Genomic DNA, 18,492 nt, shown 5'->3' with positions numbered 1-18,492 from the left:
GGTCGTGCTGGACACTGGGGTCGTGCTGGACACTGGCGTGGTGCTGGACACTGGGGTCGTGCTGGACATTGGGGTCGTGCTGGACACTGGGGTCGTGCTGGACACTGGGCTGGTGCTGGACGCTGGGGTCGTGCTGGACACTGGCGTGGTGCTGGACACTGGGGTCGTGCTGGACACCGGGGTCGTAGTGGACACTGGGGTCGTGCTGGACACTGGGCTGGTGCTGGACACTGGCGTGGTGCTGGACACTGGGGTCGTGCTGGACACTGGCGTGGTGCTGGACACTGGGGTCGTGCTGGACACTGGGCTGGTGCTGGACACTGGGGTCGTGCTGGACACTGGCGTGGTGCTGGACACTGGCGTGGTGCTGGACACTGGCGTGGTGCTGGACAATGGGGTCGTAGTGGACACTGGGGTCGTGCTGGACACTGGGCTGGTGCTGGACACTGGCGTGGTGCTGGACACTAGGGTCGTGCTGGACAATGGGGTCGTAGTGGACACTGGGGTTGTGCTGGACACTGGGGTCGTGCTGGACACCGGTGTGGTGCTGGACACTGGGGTCGTGCTGGACACTGTCGTGGTGCTGGACACTGGGCTGGTGCTGGACAGTGTCGTGGTGCTGGACACTGGGCTGGTGCTGGACACTGGCGTGGTGCTGGACACTGGGGTCGTGCTGGACACTGGCGTGGTGCTGGACACTGGGGTCGTGCTGGACACTGGGGTCGTGCTGGACACTGGTGTGGTGCTGGACACTGGGGTCGTGCTGGACACTGGGGTCGTCCTGGACACTGGGCTGGTGCTGGACACTGGGGTCGTGCTGGACACTGGGCTGGTGCTGGACACTGGGGTCGTGCTGGACACTGGCGTGGTGCTGGACACTGGGGTCGTGCTGGACACTGGGCTGGTGCTGGACACTGGCGTGGTGCTGGACACTTGGGTCGTGCTGGACACTGGGGTCGTGCTGGACACTGGCGTGGTGCTGGACACTGGGGTCGTGCTGGACACTGGGGTCGTGCTGGACACTGGTGTGGTGCTGGACACTGTCGTGGTGCTGGACACTGGGGTCGTGCTGGACACTGGGGTCGTAGTGGACACTGGCGTGGTGCTGGACACTGGGCTGGTGCTGGACACTGGGGTGGTGCTGGACACTGGGGTCGTGCTGGACACTGGGGTCGTAGTGGACACTGGGGTCGTGCTGGACACTGGGGTCGTGCTGGACACTGGGCTGGTGCTGGACACTGGGCTGGTGCTGGACACTGGGGTCGTGCTGGACACTGGCGTGGTGTTGGACACTGGGGTCGTGCTGGACACTGGGGTCGTGCCGGCCACTAGGGTCGTGCTGGACAGTGGGGTCCTGCTGGACACTGGGCTGGTGCTGGACACGGGGGTCGTGCTGGACACTGGCGTGGTGCTGGACACTGGGGTCGTGCTGGACACTGGGGTCGTGCTTGACACTGGGGTCGTGCTGGACACTGGCGTGGTGCTGGACACTGGGGTCGTGCTGGACAATGGGGTCGTACTGGACACTGGGGTCGTGCTGGACACTGGGGTCGTAGTGGACACTGGGGTCGTGCTGGACACTGGGCTGGTGCTGGACACTGGGGTCGTGCTGGACACTGGGGTCGTGCTGGACACTGGCGTGGTGCTGGACAATGTGCTGGTGCTGGACACTGGGGTCGTGCTGGACACTGGGCTGGTTCTGGACTCTGTTCTCGTGCTGTTTGTCCCGTTTGTGTTCCTGCCCATTATCGCCGTTTTGGTGCCTCCATCGCTCTCTCTCGTGGGTTCCCCTGTTCTGGGTCCCTCCGTGGATCCTCCCTCGCTGCCGTTCCCCGTCTCTCTCTTCCACCTTTCCCTCCTCGGGTATTTTCCCACCTGTCCGGGGGGTTCCCCTCCGTCCTTTTTTTCGGGAATTTCGTCGTCCCCGACCCTTCCCAGTATCCCTTCCCTCAGGAGCTCCGTGTTCCTGCTGCTTCTCTTGGATTTCGTCTCCACGCCCAAGGTGGGCTTCCAGCCCACCCTGCCCGGGGGTCCTTCGGCGTCTCCGGAGGCTGCGGAGAGAGCGGAGAGCCTGAGGGGGTATCCCGGTTTTCTGGGGGTGTCCCAGTTTTCCATCTGGGTTTTTTGGGGACCCCTCCCAATCCCTCCCGGGGTCTCGGAGCTTTTAGGGACCGTCAGGTCCCACCTGGAGCAGGCGGGAAATCCCCCCACGACAGGGGGACCAGGGCGCTCCAGGAGTTTGGGATCGGGAAGGACATCCCCTTCCTCTTCCTCCTCAGCCATCCCAACCCCCCATGGCATCTCCGGCCCCTCCATCCCCCTCCTCTTCCTCCTCAGCCATCCCAACCCCCCCCTGGAATCTCCAGCCCCTCCATCCCCCTCCTCTTCCTCCTCATCCATCCCGAGCCCCCCATGGTATCTCCATCCCCTCCTCTTCCTCCTCTTCCTCCTCATCCATCCTGACATCCCCCTGTGGTATCTCCAGCCCCTCCATCCCCCTCCTCTTCCTCCTCATCCATCCCAAACCCTCCTGCAGCATCTCCAGCCCCTCCATCCCCCTCCTCTTCCTCCTCATCCATCCCAAACCCCCCCTGCAGCATCTCCAGCCCCTCCATCCCCCTCCTCTTCCTCCTCATCCATCCCAACATCCCCCCATGGAATCTCCAGCTCCTCCATCCCCCTCCTCTTCCTCCTCATCCATCCCACCCCCACCTGTGGTATTTTCAGCCCCTCCATCCCCCTCCTCTTCCTCCTCATCCATCCCAAACCCCCCCATGGAATCTCCAGCCCCTCCATCCTCCTCCTCCTCCTCCTCTTCCTCCTCATCCATCCCAAACCCCCCCCCCGTTGTATCTCCAGCCCCTCCTGACGTTCCCACCCCTCTGCATTCCTGGGATATCCCTCGGCCCCGCCCCGGGTGCCGTTATCGATCCCGGGTTCTCTCCCCTTCGCCGCCGCTCCTGCCCCGCCCCGGACCTTGGCCCTCTTGGCTCATTTTGCCCTCGGTTCGATTCCCGAGAGGGGGAAAGAGCAGAGACGCTCCCACATTCCCGACACTCATCTGGAGTTTCGATTCCTGACAGGGGGAAGGAGCAGGGACACTCCCACATTCCTGTCACTAATCTGAAATTCTGATTTCCAAAAGGGGAAAGGAGCAGAGACGCTCCCACATTCCCAACCTGGCTCAGAATTTCAATTCCCAAAAAGGGAAAGGAGCAGAGACACTCCCACATTCCCAAAACTAATCCAGAGTCTTGATTCCTGATAGGGAAAAGGAGAGGAGATACTCCCACATTCCCAAAGTGGATCCAGAATTTCGATTCCCAAGAGGGGAAAGGAGCAGAGACTCTCCCACATTCCCAACCTGGCTCCAGAATTTCAATTCCCAAGAAGGGAATGGAGCAGAGACACTCCCACATTCCCAAAACTAACCCAAAGTTCCAATTCCCAAGAGGGGAAAGGAGCAGAGATGCTCCCACATTCCCAAAGTGGATCCAGAATTTCAATTCCCAAGAAGGGAAAGGAGCAGAGACGCTCCCACCTTCCCAACGGGGATTTGGAATTTCAATTCCCAAGAAGGGAATGGAGAGGAGACACTCCCACATTCCCAACACGGATCCAGAGTTTCAATTCCTGAAAGGGGGAAGGAGAGGAGACTCTCCCACATTCACAACCTGGATTTGGATTTTCGAATCCCAAGAAGGGAAAGGAGCAGGGACGCTCCCACATTCCCAAAACTAACCCAAAGTTCCAATTCCCAAGAGGAGAAAGGAGCAGAGACGCTCCCACATTCCCAACACAGATCCAGAGTTTCGATTCCCGAGAAGGGAAAGGAGCAGAGACTCTCCCACATTCCCAAAACTAACCCAAAGTTCCAATTCCCAAGAAGGGAAAGGAGCAGAGACACTCCCACATTCCCGACACTAAACTGAAATTCTGATTTCCAAAAGGGGAAAGGAGCAGAGACTCTCCCACATTCCCAAAACTAACCCAAAGTTCCAATTCCCAAGAAGGGAAAGGAGACACTCCCACATTCCCAACATGGATCCAGAGTCTTGATTCCTGGCAGGGAAAAGGAGCGGAGACACTCCCACATTCCTGTCATTAATCCAAAGTTCCAATTCCCAAGAAGGGAAAGGAGCAGAGACACTTCCACATTCCCAACCTGGCTCCAGAGTTTCAATTCCCAAAGAGGGAAAGGAGCAGAGACGCTCCCACATTCCCAACAGGGATTTGGAATTTCAATTCCTGAGAAGGGAAAGGAGAGGAGACACTCCCACATTCCCAAAGCGGATCCAGAATTTCAATTCCCAAAAAGGGAAAGGAGCAGAGACACTCCCACATTCCCGTCATTAATCCAAAATTTCCATTCCTGAGAAGGGAAAGGAGCAGAGACGCTCCCACATTCCCAAAACTAATCCAAAGTTCCAATTCCCAAGAAGGGAAAGGAGACACTCCCACATTCCCATCATTAATCCAGAGTTTTGATTCCTGGCAGGGAAAAGGAGCGGAGACACTCCCACATTCCTGTCATTAATCCAAAGTTCCAATTCCCAAGAAGGGAAAGGAGCAGAGACTCTCCCACACTCTTGTCATTAATCCAGAGTTTCAATTCCCGAGAAGGGAAAGGAGCAGAGACACTCCCACATTCCCAAAACTAACCCAAAGTTCCAATTCCCAAGAAGGGAAAGGAGCAGAGACGCTCCCACATTCCCAACAGGGATTTGGAATTTCAATTCCTGAGAAAGGAAAGGAGCAGAGACACTCCCACATTCCCAAAGTGGATCCGGAATTTTGATTCCTGACAGGGAAAAGGAGCAGAGACGCTCCCACATTCCCAACCTGGATTTGGATTTTCAATTCCCAAGAAGGGAATGGAGAGGAGACACTCCCACATTCCCAACACGGATCCAGAGTTTCAATTCCTGAAAGGGGGAAGGAGAGGAGACTCTCCCACATTCACAACCTGGATTTGGATTTTCGAATCCCAAGAAGGGAAAGGAGCAGAGACACTCCCACATTCCCAAAACTAACCCAAAGTTCCAATTCCCAAGAGGAGAAAGGAGCAGAGACGCTCCCACATTCCCAACACGGATCCAGAGTTTCGATTCCCGAGAAGGGAAAGGAGCAGAGACTCTCCCACATTCCCAAAACTAACCCAAAGTTCCAATTCCCAAGAAGGGAAAAGCAGAGACACTCCCACATTCCCGACACTAAACTGAAATTCTGATTTCCAAAAGGGGAAAGGAGCAGAGACACTCCCACATTCCCAACCTGGCTCCAGAATTTCAATTCCCAAAAAGGGAAAGGAGCAGAGACGCTCCCGCATTCCCAACCTGGATTTGGATTTTCAATTCCCGAGAAGGAAAAGGAGCAGAGACACTCCCACATTCCCAGTGTGGATTTGAATTTTCGATTCCTGACAGGGGGAAGGAGCAGAGACACTCCCACATTCCCAAAGTGGATCCAGAATTTCAATTCCCAAGAAGGGAGAGGAGCAGAGACGCTCCCACATTCCCAAAACTAATCCAAAGTTCCAATTCCCAAGAAGGGAAAGGAGACACTCCCACATTCCCAACACTAATCCAGAGTCTTGATTCCTGGCAGGGAAAAGGAGCGGAGACACTCCCACATTCCTGTCATTAATCCAAAGTTCCAATTCCCAAGAAGGGAAAGGAGCGGAGACACTCCCACACTCTTGTCATTAATCCAGAGTTTCAATTCCCGAGAAGGGAAAGGAGCAGAGACACTCCCACATTCCCATCACTAATCTGGAGTTTCGATTCCTGACAGGGAAAAGGAGAGGAGACACTCCCACACTCCCGTCATTAATCCAATATTTCCATTCCTGAGAAGGGAAAGGAGCAGAGACTCTCCCACATTCCCAAAACTAACCCAAAGTTCCAATTCCCAAGAAGGGAAAGGAGCAGAGACGCTCCCACATTCCCAACATGGATCCAGAATTTCAATTCCCAAGAAGGGAGAGGAGCAGAGACGCTCCCACATTCCCAAAACTAACCCAAAGTTCCAATTCCCAAGAAGGGAAAGGAGCAGAGATGCTCCCACATTCCCATCACTAATCTGGAGTTTCGATTCCTGACAGGGAAAAGGAGAGGAGACACTCCCACATTCCTGTCATTAATCCAATATTTCCATTCCTGAGAAGGGAAAGGAGATGCTCCCACATTCCTGTCACTAATCTGGACTTTCGATTCCCGAGAAGGGAGCGGGGCCGGAGACGCTCCCACTTTCGCCCCCGTCGGACTCTGGACGGGCGGGCGACACCTTTGCTCCCCTTTTTTACGGCTCCGGGTTCACCTCCCAACCCCGGGAGCTTCCCTTGGTTTTCCGCGTGTTTTTTTTTTTTTTTTAATCCTCTTAAATTTCCCTCGGAAAATTCCCAGCTCGGGAGGGGAAAAAAAAAAGAAAAAACAACAAACCCCAAACCACCCGAATTAACAAAAATAACACCAAAACAACAGCAAAAAATCACTAAAAAAACCCTCAAACACCCCCCAAAAGCCTCGTTGTCTCAAAAATCCACGTTTTTTTCCAGCCCCGTTCTCCCTGTCGAGGTTTTCCAGCTGAGCCGGCGCTGCCTCCCTCCTTAATGAGCTGCTCTTGTGTCATTAACGCGCCCTCCTAACGAGCTTTACGAGCTCCGACCGCTGGGATGGGGGGGAGGGGGGGAAAGGAGGATGGGGGAGGGGAGGCAGGAGGGGGGCTCTGATCCAAAGTTCCATCCCTGTGGATCCCTGATCCATCTCCCTGGACCCTCAACCCATCCCTGTGGATCCCTGATCCATCCCTGTGGATCCCTGACTCATGTCCCTGGACCCCCAACCCATCCCTGTGGGTCCCCAACCCATCCCTGGGACCTCCAACCCATCCCTGTGGATCCCAATCCATCCCTCTGGACTCTGGACTCATTCCTGTGGATCCCTGACCCCTCCCTGGGACCCTCAACCCATCCTTGTGGATCCCTGACCTACCCCTGTGGATCCCTGAGCCATCCCTGTGGACCCCCAACCCATCCCTGGGACCCCTGACCCATTCCTGTGGATCCCTAATCCATCCCTGTGGATCCCTGAGCCACCCCTGGGACCCCCAACCCATCCCTGTGGATCCTTGACCTACCTCTGTGGATCCCTGACCCATCCCTGTGGATCCCTGATCCATCCCTGTGGATTTCTAATCCAATCTCCCTGGACCCCTGATCCATCCCTGTGGACCCCAACTCATCCCTGTGGATCCCTAATCCATCCTTGTGGATCCCTGACCTACCCCTGTGGATCCCTGACCCATCCTTGGGACCCCCAACCCATCCCAGGGACCCCCAACCCATCCCTTTGGATCCCAACCCATCCCTGTGGATCCCAACCCATCCCTTTGGATCCCAACCCATCCCAGGGACCCCCAACCCATCCCAGGGACCCCCAGCCCATCCCTGTGGATCCCTGACTCATCCCTGTGGATCCCAGTCCATCCCTCTGGACCCTTGACCCATCCCTGTGGATCCCTGATCCATCTCCTTGGACCCCCAACCCATCCCAGGGGCCCTCAATCCATCCCTGTGGACCCCCAACCCATCCCTGTGGATCCCCAACCCATCCCTGGGACCCCCAACCCATCCCTTTGGATCCCAACTCATCCCTGGGACCCCCAACTCATCCCTTTGGATCCCAACCCATCCCTGTGGATCCCAACCCATCCCTTTGGATCCCAACCCATCCCTGGGACCCCCAACCCATCCCTTTGGATCCCAACCCATCCCTGTGGACCCCCAACCCATCCCTTTGGATCCCAACCCATCCCTGGGACCCCCAACCCATCCCAGGGACTCCCAACCTATCCCTGTGGATCCCCAACCCATCCCTGGGACCCCCAACCCATCCCAGGGACCCCCAACCCATCCCTGGGACCCCCAACCCATCCCTGTGGATCCCCAACCCATCCCAGGGACCCCCAACCCATCCCTTTGGATCCCCGTTTCCCCCCCCATGACGGGCCACGCCCTTGGAAAGGGGGGATTTTGACCACGGAACGGAGGCGACGGGGTTGGGAAAAACCCCCCTGAGGATCCCACAGGAGGACACGAGACGTCACCTCCCAATCCCACCTCGTTTTCCCTCCTCCACCCCCCTCCCCCAAAAAAAAAATAATCCAAGGAAAACCCCCTTCCCTTTTTTTCCCCTCTCTACTCACCCGTTCGTCCTTCGAGGACGACGACGACGAGGAGGAGGAAGAAGAAGTGGATGTGGAAGACAGAAACTCTCATTTTCCCTGTCGCCGATCCTCCCCCGTCAACGTTCCAGAGCCGGAGAGCGCCCGGATCTGCCGGAGCCTCGGGAAGAAGTGCCCAGAAAAGACCTTTGCCCAAGGATGGGCAGGGACAGAACCGCCCACTCCCGGCAGCGTTCGAGCGGCCAAAGGTCTTCCAGAACCGCCCCTGGACATCGGGGAACCCCTTGGGGACCCTTTGGGTCATCGTTGGGTCATTGTAGGGTCAGCGTTGGGTCAAGGTTGGTCATTGTAGGGTCAATGTTGGGTCATTGTAGGGTCAGCGTTGGGTCAAGGTTGGGTCAAGGTTGGGTCATTGTAGGGTCAGCGTTGGGTCAAGGTTGGGTCATTGTAGGGTCATCATTGGGTCATTGTAGGGTCATTATAGGGCTGTTGTAGGGTCATCATTGGGTCATTGTTGGGTCATCATTGGGTCGTTGTTGGGTCATCGTTGGGTCAATGTTGAGTCAATGTTGGGTCGTTGTAGGGTCCTTGTAGGGTCATCGTTGGGTCAATGTTGAGTCAATGTTGGGTCATTGTAGGGTCATTGTAGGGTCATCATTGGGTCATTGTAGGGTCATTGTAAGGTCATCGTTGGGTCAACGCAGGGTCATTGTAGGGTCATCATTGGGTCATTGTTGGGTCATCGTTGGGTCGTTGTTGGGTCATCCTTGGGTCATTGTAGGGTCATCGTTGGTCATTGTAGGGTCATCGTTGGGTCAATGTTGGGTCAGCGTAGGGTCATTGTAGGGTCATCATTGGGTCATTGTAGGGTCATTGTAGGGTCATTGTTGGTCATTGTAGGGTCATCGTTGGGTCAATGTTGAGTCAATGTTGGGTCATTGTAGGGTCATTGTAGGGTCATCATTGGGTCATTGTAGGGTCATCGTTGGGTCATTGTAGGGTCCTTGTAGGGTCATCATTGGGTCAATGTTGGGTCATCATTGGGTCATTGTTGGGTCATCGTTGGATCATCGTTGAGTCATCACCGGGTCGTCATTGGGTCGCCACCCAAACCCCACCCCTTAGAAACAACCACAAACAACACCCCAACCCTCCCCACCCCTCAGAACACCCTCCAACCCCCCCTCTCACCCCTCCAGACCAACCCCAACCCCCCTTGGCCACCCTTTCCCTCCCTTTCCAGCCCCTCCCTCTCCCCCCGGGAACGGCCCCTTTCCCGCCCCAAAAGCAAACACCGTTATCGGCGGCGCCGGGACGGGGCGGGGAGGGCGGGGCACCAGGAATTTTTTGGGTGGCGGGAGGTCACTTTTTTATTGGTTTTGGGGCCGGGCGGGCGTCGGCCGCGGGTCCCGCCCCGGCGGTGTTTGCCAAGTGGGTGGGGTTTGTTCTATTTTGGGGTTTCTTCCTGATCTCAACCCCAAACCCCCAACTTCGACCCCAAACCCCCCAAACTCGACCCCAAACCCCCCAATTTTGACCCCAAACCCCCCAACTTTGACCCCAAACCCCCTGATCTCAACCCCAAACCCCCCGATATCGACCCTAAACTCCCCAAATTTGACCCCAAACCCCCTGATCTCAACCCCAAACCCCCCAACCTCGACCCCAAACCCCCCGATTTTGACCCCAAACCCCCCGACCTCGACCCCAAACCCCCCGATATCGACCCCAAACCCCCCCAGCCCCAAATCTTGGACTCCCCCCCCTCCTTTTCCTTTGGGAATTTCCCCCCCCCTCCCTTTTCCAGGTGAATATTCCAAGAGAAGAAACAAATCCGTCAATAAATTATAATTTCTGCCCAAAACGAGGATTTTTTTTTCCAACCCCACCCCACCAAAAAAACCCCACACGGGGGGTTTGGGGGGTGGGGGGGTCCCTCCTCTCCCAGAGGAACCTCTTCCCGCTTTTTTTGGCCCCAAAAACGAGGATTTTGGGGCGGGGGGAGGAGGTCACAGGGACGCTGCACCTCCCGCCGGCACCTGCGAAGTGGGGAGGGGGTCGGGGTCAGGGGGGGGCTTATTTGGGGTTTGGGGGGGCTTATTTGGGGTTTGGGGGGGTTTATTTGGGGTTTGGGGGGTTTTATTTGGGGCTGAGGGGTCTAATTTTGGGGCTTGGGGGGTTTTATTTGGGATTTGGGGGGGTTATTTGGGGTTCGGGGGGGTCAAGGTTGGGGTTTGGGGGTCAAGGTTGGGGTTTGGGGGGTTTTATTTGGGGGCTTGGGGGGGTTATTTGGGGGTTGGGGGGTTTTATTTGGGGTTTGGGGGGGGTTATGTTGGGGTTTGGGTCTTATTTTGGAGTTTGGGGGGTTTTATTTGGGGTTTGGGGTCTTATTTTTGGGTTTGGGGGGGTTTATGTTGGGGTTTGGGGGGTTTTATTTGGGGTTTGGGGGGGTTATTTGGGGTTTGAGGTCTTATTTTCAGGTTGGGGGGTTTTATTTGGGGTTTGGGGGGTTTTATTTGGAGTTTCGGGGGTGTTATATGGGGTTTGGGGTCTTATTTTGGGGTTTGGGGGGTTTTATTTGGGGTTTGGGGGTCAAGGTTGGGGTTTGGGGTCTTATTTGGGGGTTTGGGGGGGTTATTTTGGGGTTGAGGGGTCTAATTTTGGGGCTTGGGGGGTTTTATTTGGGATTTGGGGGGGTTATTTGGGGTTCGGGGGGGTCAAGGTTGGGGTTTGGGGGTCAAGGTTGGGGTTTGGGGGGTTTTATTTGGGGGTTTGGGGGGTTTTATTTGGGGTTTGGGGGGTCAAGGTTGGGGGTTTGGGGGGGTTTATTTGGGGTTTGGGGGGTCAAGGTTGGGGTTTGGGGGTCAAGATTGGGGTTTGGGGGGTCTTATTTGGGGTTTGGGGGGGTTATTTGGGGTTTGGGGGGTCAAGGTTGGGGTTTGGGGGGTCTTATTTGGGGTTTGGGGGGTTTTATTTGGGGTTTGGGGGGTTTATTTGGGGTTTGGGGGGTTTTATTTGGGGTTTGGGGGCGTTATTTGGGGTTTGGGGGGGTTATTTGGGGTTTGGGGGGTCAAGGTTGGGGTTTTGGGGTTGAATTGAGGGTTGGGGGGGTCACAGTTGAGGGTTTGGGGGTCGCATTCGTGGGTTTGGGGGGGTCGGAGTTTTAGAGATGGAAACTGGGGGATTTCACCCCAAAATTTAGGACCCTCCCCCCCTTTTTTCCTCCATCACCCACCGACTCCGGCGGCTCCGCCACCTCCGCGCTCGCCTTGTAGGTGTTGTGGGGACCTGGGGAGGAAGAGGAGGGAGAGGAGGAGGAGGAGGAAGAAAGAGGAGGAAGAGGAGGAAGAGGAGGAGGAAGAGGAGGGAGAAAGAGAAGAAAGAGGAGAAAGAGGAGGAACAGGAGGAAGAAAGAGGAGGAAGAAAGAGGAGGAAGAGGAGAAGGAGAAGGAGGAGGAAGTGGAGGAGGAAGAGGAGGAAGGGGAGGAAGAGGAGGAAAAAGAGGAGGAAGAGGAGGAAGAAAGAGGAGGAGGGAGAGGAGGAAGAAAGAGGAGGAAGAGGAGGAAGAAAGAAGAGCAGGAAGAAAGAGGAGGAAGAAAGTGGAGGAAGAAGAGGAAGAAAGAGAAAGAGGAGGAAGAGGAGGAAGAAAGAGGAGGAGGAGGAGAAGGAAGAGGAAGAGGAGGAAGAGGAGGAGGAAGAGGAGGAAGAAAGAGGAGAAAGAGGAGGAAGAAAGAGGAGGAGGAGGAAGAGGAGGAAGAAGAGGAGGAAGAGGAGGAAGGGGAGGAAGGGGAGGAAGAGGATGAAGAAAGAGGAGGAAGAGGAAGAAGAGGAGGAGGAAGAGGAGGAAGAGGAGGAGGAAGAGGAGGAAGAAAGAGGAGAAAGAGGAGGAAGAAAGAGGAGGAAGAGGAGAAGGAGAAGGAGGAGGAACAGGAGGAAGAGGAGGAAGGGGAGGAAGAGGAGGAAGAAAGAGGAGGAAGAGGAAGAAGAGGAGGAGGAAGAGGAGGAAGAGGAGGAAGAAAGAGGAAGAAAGAGGAGGAAGAGTAGGAAGAGGAGGAAGAGGAGGAGGAAGAGGAGGAATAAAGAGGAGGAGGAGGAAGAAGAAAGAGGACGAAGAGGAAGAAGAAAGAGGAAGAGCAGGAAGAGGAGGAAGAAAAGAGGAGGAAGAGGAGGAAGAAAGAGGAGGAGGAGGAATAAAGAGGAGGCAGAGGAGGGTCCGGTGAGGCTCTGGGGGGTCTCTCCCCTCCCTGGGTCGGTTTTCCCCCGTTTTTGGGGTCTCACCTTGCCGGGCGTGGCCGTTGACGTGGTAGATGCCGGCGGTGCCGCGGCCCTTGTGGCCACCGTCCCCCCAGGGGTCCTCGCCCACCGCGCTGGGGGGAGGGGAGGGGTCAGCATCGGGGGGAGGGGTCTCCTGACCCACCCCCAGGGACCCCCGACCCATCCCCAGGGACCCCCAACCCCTTCCTATGGACCTCCAACCCACTTCCAGGACCCCCAACCCACCCTCAGGGACCCCCAACCACTCCCTGGGACCCCCAACCCATCCCTGTGGACCCCTGACCCATCTCCCAGGGACCCCCAATCCCTCCCTGGGGACCCCCAATCCCTCCCTGAGGATCCTTGACCCATCTCCCAGGACCTCCAACCCACCCCCAAGGACCCCCAACCCACCCCCAGAGACCCCCAACCCACTCCCAGGGACCCCCAACCCACCCCAAGGGACCCCCAACCCACCCCTGTGGATCCCTAACCCATCTTCGAGGACCCCCAACCCACCCCTGTGGACCCCCAACCCACTCCCAGGGACCCCCAACCCATCCCTGAGGATCCCTGATCCATCTCCCAGGACCCCCAACCCATCCCTGTGGACCCCCAACCCATCCCTGAGGACCCTGACTCATTTCCCAGGACCCCCAACTCATCCCGGAGGACCCCCAACCCATCTCCCACGACCTCCAACCCACCCCCAAGGACCCCCGACCCATATCCCAGGACCCCCAGCCCACCCTCTCGGACCCCCAACCCATCCCTGGGACCCCCAACCCCTCCCTGTGGACCCCCAACCCACTCCCAAGACCCCCCAACCCACCCCCAGAGACCCCCAACCCACTCCCAAGATCTCCAACCCCCAGGGACCGCCCCATCCATCTCCCACCACACCCCCCCCCCAAACTGGGCAAAGCCGGAGCGCCCCAAGTTTTGGGGGGGGGGGGGAGGATCCCACCCGGTCCCACCTGGTCCCACCCCCCCAACCCTCCACCTGTGACCCCCTCTGACCCCTCTGGGACCCCCAGGGTGGCCCCACCTGATCCCAGGTGATTTCTGGCGGGTCAGGCGGGCGACGAGGACGATGCAGAGGACGAGGAGGATGAGGAGGGGCAGGCCCAGCCCCAGCCCCACCCCCAGGCCCAGCCCCAGCTTGCTGATGTGGGTCTGGCACCGGTCGCCGTCCGAGAGGTACCAGGGCAGGTCCGGGCAGCTGGGGGGGGTCGGGGGGGGTCACATGTCATGGGAAGGGTCTCTGTGCCCCCCCAGAGGGGGGTGGGGGATCCACCGAGAAACCCTCCGGAGTCTCCAGGAGTTTTCCATGGAGAGCCACGCCCAGGAACGGGGGTCGGGATGAGGGTTTGGGGGAGGGCGGTCAAGGGGTTTTTGGGGGTCAAGGGTTGGGTGTTGGGGTCAAGGGTTGGGTGTTGGGGTCAAGGGTTGGGTGTTGGGGTCAAGGGTTGGGTTTGGGGGTCAAGGGTTGGGTTTGGGGTCAAGGGTTGGGTTTGGGGTCAAGAGTCGGGTGTTGGGGGTCAAGGGTTGGGTGTTGGGGTCAAGGGTTGGGTTTGGGGGTCAAGGGTTGGGTGTTGGGGTCAAGGGTTGGGTTTGGGGTCAAGGGTTGGGTTTGGAGCATCAAGGGTTGGGTGTTGGGGTCAAGGGTTGGGTTTGGGGGCCAAGGGTTGGGTGTTGGGGTCAAGGGTTGGGTTTAGGGGTCAAGGGTTGGGTGTTGGGGTCAAGGGTTGGGTTTGGAGCATCAAGGGTTGGGTTTGGGGTCAAGAGTTTGGTTTGGGGTCAAGGGTTGGGTTTGGAGCATCAAGGGTTGGGTGTTGGGGTCAAGGGTTGGGTTTGGGGGCCAAGGGTTGGGTGTTGGGGGTCAAGGGTTGGGTTTGGGATCAAGAGTTGGGTTTGGGGTCAAGGGTTGGGTGTTGGGGGTCAAGGGTTGGGTGTTGGGGTCAAGGGTTGGGTGTTGGGGTCAAGGGTTGGGTGTTGGGGTCAAGGGTTGGGTTTGGGGGTCAAGGGTTGGGTTTGGGGTCAAGGGTTGGATTTGAGGGTCAAAGGTTGGGTGTTGGGGTCAAGGGCTGGATTTTGGGGTCAAGGGCTGGATTTTGGGGTCAAGGGTTGGGTGTTGGGGGTCAAGGGTTGGGTGTTGGGGTCAAGGGTTGGGTTTGGAGCATCAAGGGGTGGGTTTGGAGGGCGGGACTCGAGGGTTGAGAGCCAAGGTTTGGAGTATCGGGGTCAAGGTTTCGGCGCCGGCATTTCGGGCTGTGGTGGCACCTCGGGCGTCAAACATCGGGGTCAAGAGTTCCAGTTCGGGGTCAAACATCGGGGTTCAAGCTCCCCACCCTTGGCGGGACCTTCGCACCCAAACGAAGGCTCAAGGCCCGGTTTAAGGTGGTCGTAAGGCGGGGCCTGGGGGGGTTTGGGGTCACTCACAAGCACTGGGGTCCCTCCAGGGTGAGCTGGCAGAGCCCCTGGTGGCAGTCGAAGGAGCCGGGGACGTTGGGGGTGCAGTTGGTGACGCAGAGGAGCCCGTTGGCCGTGCGGTACGGGAAGTAGAACCGGCTGAAGTTGGCCGGCGCGTGCTGCCGGCACAGCTCTGCAGAGGGAGGGTCAAGGGTTGGGTGTTGGGGGTCAAGGGTTCGGTGTTGGGGTCAAGGGTTGGGTGTTGGGGTCAAGAGTTGGGTTTGGAGGGCAGGAGTTGAGTGTTGGAGTTCAAGGGTTGGGTGTTGGGGTCAAGGGTTGGTGTTGAGGTCAAGCGTTGGGTGTTGGGGTCAAGGGTTGGGTGTTGGGGTCAAGAGTTGGGTGTTGGGGTCACGGATTAGATTTAGGGTCAAGGGTTGGGTGTTGGGGTCAAGGGTTGGGTGTTGGGGTCAAGGGTTGGGTTTGGAGTGTCAAGGATTGGGTGTTGGGGTCAAAGGTTGGGTGTTGGGGTCAAGGGTTGGGTGTTGGGGTCAAGGGTTGGGTTTGAGGGTCAAGAGTTGGGTTTGGGGTCCAGAGTTGGATTTGGGGTCAAGGGTTGGGTGTTGGGGTCAAGGGTTGGGTGTTGGGGTCAAAGGTTGGGTGTTGGGGGTCAACGCTTCAAGCGCCGGGGTCGAGGGTTTCGGTGCCACCATTTCGGGTCACGGTGGCACCTCGGGGACCAAACACCGGCGCGCCGGCACCGAGACTTCGAGTTTCGGCCCAACCACCCTCCGAGGGTCCCCCCGCCCCACCACCCCGGCGCTGCCCCCCCGGCCACGCCCACCTGTGTCGTTGAGCGCCGGCGCCGCGGCGCGGGCGGCTCCGGCCGAGGTCGCGCTGAAGCAGAGCCCGTCTGGGGGAGGGGACAACACCGGGGGGGGGTCACCGGGGGCCACCAGAGGTGGCGGGGGGGCCACCCCGTTTTTGGGGAGGGGCCTCCGGGCACCCACCGGCGGAGGGGCTGCAGTTGTGGGGCGGGGCCGCGGCGTTGGCCAGCGCCAGCAGCTCCCGGGTGCGGCCGGCCAGGCTGGCGTTGCCGGGAAGGGGGTGGAGGAGGACTCGGAAGTTCACCACGACGCTGCCGCGGCTGCGGGGGGGGGCACAGGGGGTTGAGGGGGGTGGGGACCCTCAGCTGGACTGTCCCGTCCCATCCCTGTCCCGTCCTGTCCCGTGCCGGTGGTTCCTCACCCGTCCCTGAGGATTCGTTCCCATCCCGATCCCAATCCCGATCCCAATGCCATCCCATGCCGTGCCATCCCATCCCAGAGGTTCCTCACCCATCCCATCCCATCTTTTCCATCCCATCCCACCCCATCCATCCCATCCCATCCATCCCATCCCATCCCACCCCATCCATCCCATCCCATCCCATCCCACCCCATCCCATCCCATCCCATCCCATCCCACCCCATCCATCCCATCCCATCCCATCCCATCCCATCCCATCCATCCCATCCCATCCCATCCCATCCCATCCATCCCATCCCATCCCATCCATCCCATCCCATCCATCCCATCCCATCCCATCCCATCCCATCCCATCCCATCCCATCCCATCCCATCCATCCCATCCCATCCCATCCATCCCATCCCATCCATCCCATCCCATCCCATCCCATCCCATCCCATCCCATCCCATCCCATCCCATCCCATCCCATCCCATCCATCCCATCCCATCCCACCCCATCCCATCCCATCCCATCCATCCCATCCCATCCATCCCATCCCATCCATCCCATCCCATCCCATCCATCCCATCCCATCCCATCCCATCCCATCCCATCCCATCCCATCCCACCCCACCCCATCCCACCCCACCCCACCCCATCCCACCCCACCCCACCCCATCCCATCCCATCCCATCCCATCCCATCCCATCCCATCCCATCCCATCCCATCCACCCCATCCCATCCCATCCCATCCCATCAATCCCATCCCATCCCATCCCATCCCATCCCATCCCATCCCATCCCATCCCATCCCATCCCAATCCCGCCCACCTCAGGCTCAGGACGTGGATCCCGCGGTATCCGGAGACGTTCCGGTAGATTCCGTCCATCTGGGGACGGAGGGACACCGTCACCCCAAGGGGTCCCTTGGGTTGTCCCTTTGGGGTGGTCCCTGGGGGTCCCTTGGGATCGTCCCTTGGGGGGTCTCTTGGGGTGATCCCAAGGGTCCCTTTGGATCATCCCTTGGGGGGTCCCTTGGGATGGTCCTTGGGGGTCCCTGGGGATTCCTCAGGGTGGTCCCTGGGGGTCCCCTGGGTTGTCCCCTTGGGGTGGTCCTGGGGGTCCTCTGGGGGTCCCTTTTGATGGTCCCTTGGGGTGGTCCCGGGGGTCTCTTGGGGTGATCCCGGGGGCCCACAGGATGGTCCCTTAGGGGGTCTCTTGGGGTGGTCCTTGGGGGTCCTTGGGGTGATCCTTGGGGTCCCTTGGGATGGTCCCTTGGGTGGTCCTTGGGGGGTCCCTTGGGGTGGTCCCTGGGGGTCCCTCGTTGTGTCCCCTCCTTGTGTCCCCTCTCTGTGTCCCCCCCGGGGGGTCCCGGGGGTGTCCCCTCCCTCCGAGGGCGTCCCCGGGGGTGTCCCCTCTCCGTGTCCCCCCCAGAGGTGTCCCGGGGGTGTCCCCTCTCCGTGTCCCCCCGGGGGGGTCCCGGGGGTGTCCCCTCATTGTGTCCCCCCCGGGGGGGTCCCGGGGATGTCCCCTCCCTCCGAGGGTGTCCCGGGGGGTGTCCCCTCTCCGTGTCCCCTCATTGTGCCCCTCGGGGTGTCCCCTCCTTGTGTCCCCTCTCTGTGTCCCCCCCGGGGGGGTCCCTGGGTGTCCCCTCCTTGTGTCCCCTCTCCGTGTCCCCTCCAGGGGGTCCCGGGGGTGTCCCCTCATTGTGTCCCCCCCGGGGGGGTCCCGGGGGTGTCCCCTCATTGTGTCCCCCCCAGGGGGGTCCCGGGGGGTGTCCCCTCATTGTGTCCCCCCGGGGGGGTCCCGGGGGTGTCCCCTCTCTGTGTCCCCCCCAGGGGTGTCCCGGGGGGGTCCCGGGGGTGTCCCCTCATTGTGTCCCCCCGGGGGGGGTCCCGGGGGTGTCCCCTCATTGTGCCCCCTCGGGGTGTCCCCTCCTTGTGTCCCCTCTCTGTGTCCCCTCCAGGGGGTCCCGGGGGTGTCCCCTCATTGTGTCCCCCCCAGGGGGGTCCCGGGGGGTGTCCCCTCATTGTGTCCCCCCGGGGGGGTCCCGGGGGTGTCCCCTCGCTGTGTCCCCCCCAGGGGTGTCCCGGGGGGGTCCCGGGGATGTCCCCTCCCTCCGGGGGCTCCCCGGGGGTGTCCCCTCATTGTGTCCCCCCCAGAGGTGCCCCGGGGGTGTCCCCTCTCCGTGTCCCCCCCGGGGGTGTCCCTGGGGGTCTCCCCTCCCTCCGAGGGGGTCCCTGGGGGTGTCCCCTCATTGTGTCCCCCCGGGGGGGTCCCCGGGGGTCTCCCCTCTCTGTGTCCGTCCCGGGGGTGTCCCGGGGGGGGTCCCGGGGGTGTCCCCTCATTGTGTCTCCCCCAGGGGGGTCCCGGGGGGGTCCCCTCGCTGTGTCCCCCCCAGGGGTGTCCCGGGG

The 18,492-nt window shown here is 59.5% G+C and overlaps 1 protein-coding gene across 1 annotated transcript; it reads right to left on the bottom strand.

Annotated features, from left to right (window-relative positions):
* Window positions 1-10,144: 10,144 nt before the first annotated feature.
* LOC127465291 (mucin-3B-like) lies at window positions 10,145-16,968 on the bottom strand (the record flags this gene model as incomplete). Its single annotated transcript, XM_051775765.1, has 8 exons — window positions 10,145-10,223; window positions 11,420-11,472; window positions 12,463-12,551; window positions 13,487-13,660; window positions 14,881-15,043; window positions 15,692-15,760; window positions 15,858-15,994; window positions 16,910-16,968. Coding segments are annotated over 8 exons (774 nt in total), but the record flags the coding sequence as incomplete, so codon positions are not given.
* Between the last annotated feature and the right edge of the window lie 1,524 nt (window positions 16,969-18,492).

Source organism: Manacus candei, unplaced genomic scaffold, assembly GCF_025592945.1.
Source record: "Manacus candei isolate 608988 ecotype Guabito, Panama unplaced genomic scaffold, ASM2559294v1 h1tg000355l, whole genome shotgun sequence".
Taxonomy (NCBI): Eukaryota; Metazoa; Chordata; class Aves; order Passeriformes; family Pipridae; genus Manacus; species Manacus candei.
This window is presented reverse-complemented; position numbering and strand designations above follow the sequence as displayed.